Source organism: Phalacrocorax aristotelis, chromosome 2 (assembly GCF_949628215.1).
Source record: "Phalacrocorax aristotelis chromosome 2, bGulAri2.1, whole genome shotgun sequence".
Lineage (NCBI taxonomy): Eukaryota > Metazoa > Chordata > Aves > Suliformes > Phalacrocoracidae > Phalacrocorax > Phalacrocorax aristotelis.
This window is the reverse complement of record NC_134277.1, coordinates 39042564-39055891: the sequence shown is the minus strand read 5'-3', so window position 1 is coordinate 39055891 and position 13328 is coordinate 39042564. Positions and strand designations below refer to the sequence as shown.

At 43.9% G+C, this 13328-nt stretch overlaps 1 protein-coding gene across 2 annotated transcripts in view; it reads left to right on the top strand.

Moving 5' to 3' along the window:
• COLQ (collagen like tail subunit of asymmetric acetylcholinesterase) overlaps positions 1-7231 on the top strand; it is a 46425-nt gene extending 39194 nt beyond the window's left edge. For both annotated transcript variants that reach the window (XM_075083172.1, XM_075083171.1), the window contains 2 exons: positions 2137-2239; positions 4279-7231. In XM_075083172.1, coding sequence (XP_074939273.1) covers positions 2137-2239; positions 4279-4348 — 173 coding nt within the window. In that variant the 3' untranslated portion in view covers positions 4349-7231. The remainder of the gene's footprint in view (positions 1-2136; positions 2240-4278) is intronic.
• The last annotated feature ends 6097 nt before the right edge of the window (positions 7232-13328 follow it).

The following is a 13328-nucleotide window of genomic DNA, read 5'->3' as shown; positions in this document are numbered from 1 at the left end:
ACAAGCGTTTTGCTCAGGGGAGCCTGTGTGGTTTGTGGATCGAGTGGAGGCACAGGGAGAGGGCGGCACGACGGCCACAGTGCAAAAACTGTGGTCCTTCGTGCATGTGGGTGTCACACACCAGCACAAGACAGAGGTGATGCCAAGTACTTCTCACGCGTCCTCATCATCGAGGACTGTGTACCTCACTGAGTGGTGGTTGCAGTCAGAGCAAAACCACTGCATTTCCCGGGCCAAATCCAGCAGCTGGGTTACATACACACCTCCCCTGGCCAAAAGATGTGGCATACCTTTGCACTGCATCACAAAAACTCCTAGGACAGACACTGAAGCTGGCTGTTTCTAATAGTAAGCTAGAGCCTGGGTCCAGTAAAACCACGTTGGATTTTGTTATTCACTTGCACAGAGAAGGTGTCAGCCCACTACCTTCACTATTAGGTTTATACAACATTTGATCCCTGTCTAGTCAAGATTCCTTTCATTTTACTAGTTGTGGATAGCAAAGGGCATATAAGCATACAAGCAGCTGTGGCAACCTTCCATTGTTCCTTTCAGTTACTTTTACCGCTTGATTCTGTCCCCAGAGCGCAGCACTCTACACCATTTACAGCTGACACACAGCAGGTTTGGTACTCTGTTGGTTCTCACAAAGGAATGCCTCTTCACATTTCAGAATAGGCATCAGCCACCACTGAAAGGTGCAATTTTTCTTTTATATAGCCCTCCATTTTTTAGCCTGACTTTGAAAATGAGGTGTATGAAGCCACGCTCTGAGTTTGTCCATCCACCTGTCCATCACCACCCTTCCCTTATAACTTAGGAATCCCAGCCAACTTCTCAATGACAACAGGAAAGAGATTTCAAAGGCAATTCAGTTGCAACAGGTATAGGGAGACATATAAATAAATGCCCTAAGTTTGCCTGACTGCAGAGTAATCCAGTGAGAGATCATGAGCTCTCCAGGCTCCAAGCATGAGAAAATGATTCAATTAAGATTTGCAATCAACTGTAGGGAACAAGCATGCAGGAAAATAGTGTTCATTAGTTCTAGTGCCTGCAAAATTGTACATCGTGTGTCTAGAGACACACTGTGTTACTTTGTGCTATGCACTGGGCAAAGCTTCAGGTTGATCAAAGCCTTGCAATACATAACCTTCTGACATAGATGCAACCCCAAGCATTATCAATGAGTTACTTGGAAATGAGCACATTTTCATCATTCTGCTCTTCTGACTGACCCAAAACAAAAAGGTTAACCAAATGCTAAGTGGATTTAATTGTAAAGTAGGCACATTGTTCTTAGAAGCATCAACTTCTAACAAACAGATCCTTGGTGCAATAAATTAATTATTCCTTTTTGTAAATAACCTGCTTTAATCTGTTGCTTAATAGTGTCTCCAAGAATGATGTCAAAGGGATTTTAGCTAAATGAATTTGTTCCAGTTATAAAGTCGTACTCAAAAAGTTGAAGACATCGAAAGCAAAGTCCAGTTGCTAAAATAGCAAACCCACGAATTACTGCAGCCTACATGCCAGTCACAATGAAAAAAAGGTCACAAGGCCCACTCACGCTCAAGTCAGTAGGAGTCAGCAGTGGGAAAAACTCCTTTTTGGCAATCGTTATGTAGTCTTTTTTTTTTTTGATAGACAGGCAGTAGGTCTGCATAATTCTGTTTGTATGTGGGAAGTTGCAATAGACACACATAGATACTGTGCGGTACTGGGTAAAAGTCTAGGGGGGATTTTCAAACAACTAAATGACCTCAGAGTGTTTTTTGAAACTGTGACCTCCCCAAACCATTCATGTTAACTGTGTTTTATGCTGCCTTTAATTTGATTTGATAGTAATTATTTATGGTGTTAATAATTATTAGAATAAATGCTGTTGTAATTAGTGTTTCTCTAGTAATTATTTTAGTAGTTATCCATACTTTCCCTTGGCCATTTAAATTAGGCTAAAAAAGCATACTCTTTGTAGTGAAGAATACTGCTCCTCCTCAGACAGTCCTTACAGGATGCCCTCCCCAAAATGCCTTGTTTTATATTTTACCCTTAAAAATCTAGTTCCACGTACCTCACCTGTGTCCTTTACATATGAAGTGCCTTGAAAGTATTTCTTTCTGTATTTTTCGCTAGGATGCCGCCGTGCTTACTGTGGAGATGGCTACAGACATGAGGGAGTTGAAGACTGTGACGGGAAGGATTTTGGATATTTGACATGTAAAACATATCTCCCTGGGTATGTATGAGCCGTCTTCACTTTGGTTAGGGTGTTGGTGTTGTTGTTTTTTCCTTCTTTTTTTTTTAATTTTCTTTCCTTTTTCTCTTTGCCAGCTTTAAAACAGAAAAGTATTACCCACTTAAACCTTGTTCCACTGGGACCAGTGCAGGTAGTGGGGGAGAAAGAGTCTATCAAGTTATTTCTGCATATCATTGACTTTAAGGGCTAAATCTCATCTCTCAGGAATAAGCACATGCCTCTTACTGTACAAAAAGAATGAAAGCCACATAGATATAAGTTTGCCCAATGCGTGCAGAGATTTCCTTATTTGGTGACATTATCATTGCATTAATGTTCACCCATAACACACCAACAGTAGGAAAGGCCATAAAAAGGAAATGACCACACCGAAGTCAAAAATAAGAACTCCAAACCACAGCCTCCAACCGACCTCCGGTTGCCCTTACTATTAACGGGTACTCTAGGGGTATCTTTGCTTCTGAATCAACCAGTCATCTATCAGCCTTTCCAAAGACCTGGAAATTCACTCAACAGCAGATGCAAAGCCATGCGTCTGCTTAGCAATGGCCTTCATTTAAAGCGTCTGCTTATTGTTGACTTGCCTTCTCTGCCTCTGTTTAAGCAGCTTTCTCTGGTCAGCATTTTGCCTCCAACGGCAGTACCTCTATTTAACTGTCAGGTATTGTTACTGGCTAACAGGAAACATTTAATTTGCAAATGAAATTATGCGCAGAGCCCTCATCATTCATGGAAGAATAATGTGCTAATTGACAGGAATAAGAAACCACAGGATCCCTTTGTAAATCAAGTGCTGTGCTAATCCTTCCACTGCAATTGTTGGAGCACTCCTGCTGTAAGAGGTGACTGAAATCGAGACCAGCAAACCTGACAACCTGAAACACTTTACAGAGACCTCACCTGCAGACAGCGTGGAGCTGTTTTCTACTGTGAAAACTATTCCCTTCTAAAAGCCTGTAGTGCCAAAAACAGCACCCTAAAAGCTTGAGAAAAATTTATAAATTGAACTTTCCGTGTATATAATCAGGTTGTGAAGAGCAACTGAGATCCTTTATTTTTGTGTGCAGTCTGCAAATTATCTGCTAAACTAAAGAAAAAGCTGTGAATCATGAGTAAAGTGGGATAAGTATGTAAGGATGGCACTCCATGGGCGTTTCATCCCAAAGCAACCTTTCCTCGAGAGCTCTGCTGCAACTGATTTTCCCATTTTCTACTCTTTCCAGCCCCCAAATCCCTCTTCATATTTCACACAGCTTCACTTCAGATTTTATGTTGGTTTTCTGAGAATGTGGGTTATCCAAGGACATCGTTTTAAGGACCTGCTTAATGACTGCTTAATCCACAGCTTGTGGATTATCTGATGGATGGGTTATTCACTTACACATATGCTAGCAATAAAACCTCATGAAAATGTTTATTTTATTAACATCTCTGGTCAGGTCCTCAGTAGGTAGAGTCACTGCAGCTCAGTTTAAGTCGGTAAGACAAAAATCACTGTTTTTTCTTATTTTGCAAGGACCTTTCCGTTTACTTTTTTTTATTTTGAGGGTGGGCACGTGTCACTATCATTATTTTAAGTGCATGAAAAATAAGTTAAAGGACAGGCACAGTCACGCCTGCTGGAGCTATTGGAAGTAACTGGAAAAACACTTAACTCCAAGCCTCAGATATTTCGTTACACAGTTCCCATGGGTGAGTGCCAAGGCCTCCTGCACCCACCCCCAAAAAATGCTCGAGTCCTGTTGCCAATGGGGATTTTTTTTTTTTTTTAAATTGACTTTACTTGGATTTAAGTCTTCACTCATAGTTTCTCCTAGACTCTCATTTTGTTGACAAGGGGGAGCACAGAGAAGCACTGATAGAAATTACTCTTTTACTTTGGTTCCCATATGTTGCTGCCCATGGCATTTTCTGGTGTTCTTACTCCTACAGAGAGTTACATCCATAATATAATATAATGTGAATAATAAATATAATGTGAACTATAGCATACTCTGAGATATTCTCTTTTATTTTAGGTCTTACGGAAAATTGCGATGCACTGCTTACTGCTACATTGACTCTACACAGTGTCGATACTTCACATGAGGGGAGCAGAGGTGGACAGCATCCCACATGTAGCAGGGTGCTAGGTGCTACACTCTCATCTATTCAAGAAGGACTGGGAGAAAAAAACATCCCACCCACCTCTGTGTGAAAACAAAGAGATGTCATGCTGCTGATGGCCATTTTGAGATGTTTTTCTTTTTTTTTTAATTAAGTCAGATTGGGAAAAAATAGTACCACTGCATCCTGTCTTAATAGAGAAACGTCAAACAGTGTTTGCCAGTAAGACTTTCATGTGGCCATGGGTGGCAACTTGCTCTCCATCACAAATGCAACATTAAGCTACTGGAAACTGTATTTCACTCGCCAGGAAGATTGTGTAATGATTACCTCGACTTAGCACTGTTCAACCTACACGTAAGCTCTTCAGGGTTTTTGTCTTTAAACCTTCTCAGCATAAACACAAAGCATATCTTGGACGCTGTGTTTATAGAGACTTTCTCTTTTATTACAATGTGAACTTTGCAAGAGTTGTAACCGTGTGAGTGATGACTTCAGCGACATTAAGGTTAACTATACACCTTTGTGGGTCGAAGGAGCAGAGGCCCTTCAGTAAGTGCTTTCAAGATCAGCAAATCAGCCAAAAAAGCTGGTCAACTTCACCTTCAGGCTAAAAATGTTTGGCTATGTGTGTCTGTGTGCATGCACGGAAATGCAAGCAGCCACAGGAGGCCTGAAACTGCAGACCACAAAGGCCAAACTGGACAAATAAACTGTGAAATAGCCAAGAATCTCTCTCCCAGGAGAAAATGAGACAAGGAGGGAAGATAAAGAAGGAATGTATTTCTGTATTTTTCACCTCTGTTGAGTTGGCTGGGCTCTGCGTGACCCTGAAGGGGCTGGAATAGCATCGGTTACCTGCCTGAAACCACAGCGTGACCACGTACACATTGCCTTCACTCTGGTGTCTACACCAGAAGGTCTTTTCATTTTCATCCCCTTGTCCACCTGATCATCATCATTCAATTACTGGTTACACCCTGTCCCCTCTCCCACTCGCTGTTTCCACCATCGTGTTGGGGCTACCCTCCCAGTGTATGTTCTCACTTTTGTATCTCTGTAAATCAGATCTTGGAGTAGGGTGTTTATGGATGCTCATTCATGCTGCGTAATGTACATGTATTTTTGTTTTTCAGAAATTTTGTTTATCAGCTCTGACAGGAGTCAGAGTAATTATATACTTATTTATTAGCAAGCATTAAAGAGCAAATTTCACACGGAAAACATATTAAATGTTATGTGAAAAAGAGTCTATAACAGAAGAAAATGAAACAAAAGATGTGCAGAATTCAGGACTAAAAGCCTCAAACCAAGGTGTTATTTTCATAGAAGCCACTTTTTCCTGCTTTGCAATAAATGCTGTACACGACTGAAACACATGAGTTATCTGTACCAGTGACAGCACTGCAACAGCTGCACTTACACTGGTACTTCTGTAGAGGTTAAATAAAAGTGGATGCTACATTATAATGATAATGCATTAAAGCAATCAAGAAATATATACAACTTTTACCACCTGTATGGAAGACTTTAACTCTGCATGTCCAAAGTGATACTGGCAATCACGAATTTAAAAAAAAAGCAAACAACAAAAAACCAAACCAAAATTAGTGTACTTTTTGTGTCTATCACTTACCTGGGCTATTTATGTTGCTACAAAGCCAAGTCACCAGTATTTGTAGCCCGGTTCAATAGTTCAAAATTTTTCGTCTTTTTGCCTTTTTTTTTTTTTTTTAAAACAATAAGGTCTTAATAAAGGGTCAGGGAACCACTGGAGCAAGGAACTTGCCGTAAGTTTTGGAAATCTGGACACTAGCACTGCTGCCTTTTCATTTCCTGTGCTTGTGCAAGTGGTGGGGTCCAGCAGCATCACACCACGTGGGAGCGTGTACCCCAGCGGGAGACTCCTGAGGACAGCCATGCTCCCAGCAGCACGTCCTGCTGGTCAACCCTCCGGCTGAACCTCTGGCAGCATCTGCCTGGTGTTACCATCCTGGGCTTGGAGACACTTCACCTGAAGTCCTCACCTTCTCCAAGGAGTTCATCTCTACTCCCCAAAAGGCTGGAGAGTTTGAGAAATTTGGTAATCCCAGTGGTCTTTCACCTTCAGTTTTAAGTTGCATCATTTTTAAAAGCTCCTACCTCCAAAGGACATTGAAGTTGCAAAGCTAAGTGCAGAGGGTAGGAAATGTAAGCAGGAGATGTGATCACATAGGTAAAATTGTACTGTGCCGCACATGCTCAGGAAGGGGCGTATCTGTCTGGTCAGAAACATTCACAAAGCATGGATTTGAAATGGACTTTATTACTACAGCACAAAAAATTAAGCGTCTTAACAGAGAGAAAGCAATGTAAGATATAAGGGGAAAAAAAAAAACAAGTTTCTTACCACTGTTACTGTCTTGTTCCCCTCAGATGATAAAGCATGAGAAAGACACCTGGGAAGGTCTTAAGTATATATGATTTAAAAGGCCACAAAAGAAATCCTTCCTTCTTATTTCTGACATACCTGCTTTCTCATGGATTGGGGGTCCTTCAGTTGGACAGTGCCTGGTCTGCTGTGAATTATCTTCTCTCCTTTTCTGAGGTTCTTAACATTGTGCTAAGACTGGTTCAAAAGTTAATTGGGTATTTCAGTTCCTTGGCCTTTTGCAGCAGCAAATGCTTCTGGGAGAGTTTTCTAATAATCAGTATGCAACTCTAGACAAATACAAAACAAGTATGATCTTACACCATGCACTGTATTAAATGTGTACTAAAAATCCAGCTTGCACTTAATATATAATTAAATATATGTAGTTACCTACTGCATGTATTAGCAGCTCATATCAATAAATCATGCTACCTTAGTTCTGCTATGTCCTTACTTTCATTTATTTCATTTTGCATTTAACAACACAGTTTTAAAATATAATTACCTAGTTTAAGATGCTGAGGAGGGGAAGAAACCAGTGCCTCCTCTCCCACACCTGCTGCATCTCCCCGCCTGCCGCTGGACCTGGCTCTGTGCGGGCACACCGGCATTCACAGCCCAAGAGTGCGACTGTGCATCCCCGCACCTGGTCTTGCCACTGCCTCAGCCCCAAACTGACCGGTGCAACACACCACATGCAGAACCGCTCCACTTTCTTTGATTTCTGGTTGTAATCTGTGTCACATGGACTACTTTCAATATGACTTTGGGATGCAGTTTGCGGGACTATCTCCTTCTCGTACCTCATAATGTACTGGCTGGTTTGTGATTTCTACAAAAGACTGAGCTGATGGGGCAAGTCTGTCCTCCTGAGGCCTTTGTGTACAACAGAGCATCGGAGAGAAGGGCAGTGCTGTCTGTCCCCAGGGGAAATTGAAGTGTATTGACAGCCAGAGAATGAATGAATCTTTGGGGCAGTATCTTTTCTGCTTGCCTTTCTAAAAGCTCAGCTTCTGTGACGCTCACCTCTCTGGCTTCCCAAATGCCTATGTCATGTCTCTTTCCACTTCAAATCATTCAAAACGGTAGCTGCCAACCCTGTCCTTGCCCATAAATCTGGTCATGCAGCTCATCTCCTCCTTTCTTTATTCTTATGGTTTCCTTTAACAGCACCGAAGTTCATATACTGTGTAGCCCCTCCAAAACCCTGCATCGCCTCGGTGCTCTGTAGCCACTGGGTTTTGTCAGTTACTTTTTCAGCCTCTCACACTATCCCTTTTCTAACATCTGCATGTCGCAGCCCCGCAAATGTCACAGCAAAGCCCTTTGCCACGGTTCTTACCTTCTTAGGTAAGAAGGATGTTAGGGTGGCTTCTTAGAGAAGCTAATCTCAACATCTCTCAAAATCGTGTGGTGCAATTCCCATTTCAGTCCCACTGATTTGGACAAGGGGAGAGGGGATTGGTGGTTATTCTTAAACTGGGAATCCCCCAGAACAGGCACTGTCCTTGAGCACTGGCTGTACATGAGTAATAACTTCCGCGCTTAGCTGCTTTTGGGGACAATTCAATAGCTCCACCACTCCACTGCTACATACAATCAGGGCATGTATTTAAAAAAAGAAGACCAAGATAAACCCAGGAGGAGTGAATCAACACTGTGCTGTTATTCTTTGATGATACTCAAGCGTATCACGCAGGCAAGGCAATGCCACAAGAAGATCTTTAAAGAGTTGTTGGAAAAATCATGTTTTAATTCACGCAACAGAGAGCACTTTGTGATAGACTTTCGATTTCTTCCTCTGATAGCTTTTTCCTGAGGACATAGATACAGCAAAGCAAGTGTCCCTTCCTTAGAAATCATTCTCTTGCACAGAAAGCACCAAGTCATGGGCTAGTGAAGTCTGCTATAGGCAATGTAAGATGCTGGCAGAAAAACAGACTGAAGCAGACAAACAGTGAATGTAAAATTGGGATCAGGAATCCAGTTCAGAGTAATTGATGCTTATTGATCTGGCAAGGGACTGTGCAACTTGCAGACTGTCTGAGTCCTGCCAAGCCTCAATCAAAGGGAAAAAAAGAACAAAGCCTAAGCAAATGAGCCATTTTGTGTCTTTATTGAACACCGTCATTGGAAAAACCCCACTGAAGTAACGTATTCAGTTACATGCCTGGCAATGTGCTCTTTGCTGCAAACTGGGGTCCTCTGTGCTGAAGGCTGGTGTCACTCCAGGTCTGAAAAGGCCAGAGCAAAGCCTTAGGTGCATACTTTCATTGCACTGGTAATTACTGGGGCATTTAGGAGGATGGCCCTGAACCAGCCCAGCAAGGAAAGGCTGCATTTGGCAGGGTAGCCAGGCCAAATTACATTAGAGGAGTGTACTTCTGTTGGAAATTACGTTAGTGACTATTCCCTCCCTCTGTCCCCAACAAAATATTGGAGTTCAAAAGCACTGAGTTATAGCCCCAGCCTTTCAGGGCTTTTAATTTACTCTGACAATTTCCTGTGCATCTGATGGAGGCTCTGGTCTGGATGCACAATCTTCTCGAGTAAGAGAGACCAGGGTTTAAACAGCCACGTCTTGCTGCAGCCTTCCCACCCTCTGCTGACCAAGTAGCCCTCCCTGCACTGGGTCCTGCTCATCATTTTCTCTGGGAAAAGAGGGGGAAGGAGAACCATGGAGATGAACCCACCAAAGCCTCCCGAGGCAAAGCCAAGCAAAGCGGCAGGGCACTGCAGGGAGCTGGAGCCTCTCTGGCCACCGTGCTCAGGGCAGGAAAGGGCCTCATGCCACATGTGCATTGGAGCACCTCACACTCTTCAGGAAAAGCTATATGCTGGGCTGCCCCAGGGACAATGCTAGCAGTGGCATCTCCTGAAGGACACAGGGAAGGATAAAGCACTCCCCGAGCTGTTTTGCAGGCACGGCTGGGACCCTGCCTGGCTGGTGTGTGACAACACCAACACAGAGCCTCAACAGAGCAGGAATCTGAGGTAACAGCACAATAAATCAGCCAGGAAGAGGGGATGTAACACTAACCTCCTCTCACAGCAGAGTGTTTAGTATATTTAGAAACTCGGCAACTGATGACCCCCTCTTAGCTGGTCTAAAGTGTCACCGTTTAAGAAGTGAATAAACTGACATCGGTGTTAAATTCAAGCCTGTGGCAAGACATATCTGTTTGACCCTTGTGCCAGGCGTGGGAGAAAGCCTTCAGGATTCATCTTGAAGAGGAGACAGAGACCTGTCAGGGTCCTCAGCATCCCCTGCATAGGGAGGGGGACAGTTATTCACCGTCACCCTCCCAGGAGAAATATGGCATTTCTCACTGAACCACTACTGAGTGCTGACTTAATACATGGAAATGAAGGCATGTAAGACACACTTTCCTTTGCCCTCTTAACCAGAGCGTCTCCAGTTTGGTGGAGCAAGGAGGCAATAGCTTGGGGACCCCATACTGTTCCCCAGCCCCACCGAGGGGCTCAGAAACATTTTGATGATTACATTTGTTTGGAAGAGAAGAGCCCCCTTCTCGTTTCCATCGGCCGTGTTCTCCTACAAAACTCACCACACAGGAGCTGGGGGAGGCTGTGCTGAGTCAGGCAGACATTTGGGCCAGACTCTTTGGTGCTTCCCACGCCTTCCTCTCAGAGGTTATTTGATGGACAAACATATAGGGGAACCTGGCAACCCTGACACTTCATAGCAATATAATTCCTTTTACACATTTCCATTGCATTTGTCTTCTTACCTACCTGGCACTACTGCTCTGAGGACAGGATGTGCCAAGCAACATAATATTGAGGGCTGCTTGGATTTTGAGTTATTACTAGATTTAAAGGGGAGGATGATTGATTAGAGATAAGAAACAGTAAATCATTCAGGCAACTGAACTGTCCCAAAGTGTCCTGTGGAAATGTGAATACTATGGGCCAAAAACCACAGGGAAGCTGGTTGTGAAGTACAATAAAAAGCCATATTTAAGCTGCGATGCTCCAGCGCATTCAGATAAAGCATCCTAAACCATCTGGTGGCCATAGTGGCCAGTTACTGCTTCACTGTCATTCGATCAGAAATTAGTTGTCAAACCCAGCAGTAACCCCAAAGCAGCAGCATAGAACCAGTGGGGTGAAGGTGGTAATCTCGCTGGTCTTGGTGGATGCAGGAAAGGGCAGAGAGGTTTGCTCTGTGCCAGGACTTATTGAGCAAGACAACATCTGGTGTGAAATGCTGCAGGATTACAGCTTCTAAATAAAGCCAGGGAGCTCTATCTATTGCTGCCTGGGGTCAGCAGGCTCTGCTTTAAGCTGAGACTGAGCTGTTGAGCTGTTACACTAATCTAAAGATGTTAAATATTTGTTCTCTGCTCCACACTATCCCATTATCTGATGAGCAATAATGTCCTGTAGGTTTGCCAGGGAGTAACCACATGGCAGGGATGATAGAACTGCGTGACTGGTCCTTGGGGGAAATAGGTTGACATAAGAGAGTTTGTACTGGGTATAGGCAAGGAAGAACCGAGCCCTAAGGACATACAAATGACGTGATTATTCCTCCTGCACTCAGCAGTCAAGTATCTGTTAGACAGGCCATTTGTAAGGTGAAACCCATACTCTCTTTAGCTGTTCTGCCCCTGTATTTTGCAGCCCTGAGGACAGCGGGACTCCAGCTGCAGCATAAAGAGAGGTGAAGCTTCCCTGAAATGCAGAAAACCACCCAAAAGGCCATTAGCGTTGTCTCAGTAGTGGGCTTTCTGCAATGCCACACAGCATGGCCGCGGGCAATGCCAGGTGGGTCGGGTTTCTCCTTGCCTTGCAACACACATGCCCAGGTTTCATGGCGGGGTGGTCTGTTTTGCTAAAGGCACCCATATGTGAAGGTTGAAGGCTTCTTAATTTCTATTGCATCAACAGCAGATGCATTGCATCAGCATTTGGGAGTGGAAGGAATTACCCTCTGCACCCCTCACCACCTATGGCTCAACTGAAAGTTGTCTCCGAGTCTGAGGGACACACACTTAACAGCTCTGATTCATAGGGGTGGTCAGATCTGTCAGATGTTTATTTAGGGATGTAAACCAAGGCCCTTTTCCAGCCCCTCTCTTGGTTTCACCGAACTTTGAAGCCCACAAGAAAAGTCCTTTAAGGCAGGACTCCCTCAGCAGAGGGCTGATTATTTCTTTGCTTCTTTCTTTTTTAATTAAAAGGGTAATTACAAATAGTTATTTTTGAAAAGTTATATTTTTGCAGGAATATCCTGATTTTTATATGATTTTAAGCATCTTTATCAATAGCTGAAAGCAAAATCCACTTAAGAATATGAATGTAGACAGATTAATCCTCTCCCTGTACTGATAACAGCTACATATTCACAGGCTGTTCATATTGCCCAATGTTACAGGCTTAAGAAAATGTAAATTAATATTCAATTACTTTATCCAAGGCGGAAGAGCTTCGACAGAAGAGAATGCTATTTCAGAAGGAGCATAGCCTGCATGTATGGACTCTCCACACAAGTAAAGAACTGATATAAGAAAACGAAGTGCCACATGAAGAAACGTTCAGGCTGGCTGACAAAAAGCATGTCCACATTCCTTGAAATAGCCCAGGGTTTTCCCCAGCTTCCACCCAGGGGATGGTTTGAGCCCCTGTGGGGAGCAGCCTGCTCAAGGTAACTGATGAAGAGCGAGGCAGGTACAAGTAGCAGTGACTATACACCAGCAGTGTGATGCAAATTAAAAGTGAGAGAGTACAAATCCTTAAAAGACTGGGGGAAGGGGAATTTAATAAGTCAGATTGAAGAAAATTGTGAAACGTTCTGGCAGGATCCAGTGTGCAGCTGGGAGGTTCAGCATGTCCCCGATAAGGGGACAACTCCTTACAGACAGGTGCCTGCAAGAAGGTCCCTGCGCCTGGCTGGTGCATCTGGTGAGGCAGGACTGGTGGTGCCTCAACACAAGGGCTAGGGGCAGCAGAATGAAAGCTCTGTTTAGGAGAGCATGCCTCTTGCTCTTGACAAGGATCTCCCACCGTGTTTATCGGAAGAAAGCTCTCGCAGCTACCACAGTGCTCAGAGCAGTTCAGGTTTCATAGAGACATCCGCAGTGCCCTGCCGCACACGCAGGTGTGTCCTGCCAGTGGAGCAAAACCTTTTGTTTTGCTGGTTTTGGGAGAGCTGGTTGCCACTTGATGCATAGGTTATGGAGCGTCGGGCTCAGAGAATGTCGAATACCTGAGACCACGGCTCAAATATCACGGCAGGGAGAAAGCTGGGTAGGCGAGCGGTGGCGACGCAGCACAGGCTGGGGAGTTGGGTCACGGCGCACAGCTTCCTCTTGCCCACAGGAAGGAGGTTGGGTACCAGCTGCTAAGCAAGAAAGCAAGTGGAAAACTGTGACCTATAGGAAACTATGTGAGGCACGTCTGGTCTCTGAAGACTACAGATGAGCTGGCGATACCAACACTGCAAACAGATGCTAAATCGATTGGAAATTATGTTGGCGGAAAGCCATAGCTGGAGCAGGAGCCCCGGTATAAAGACAAATTGAT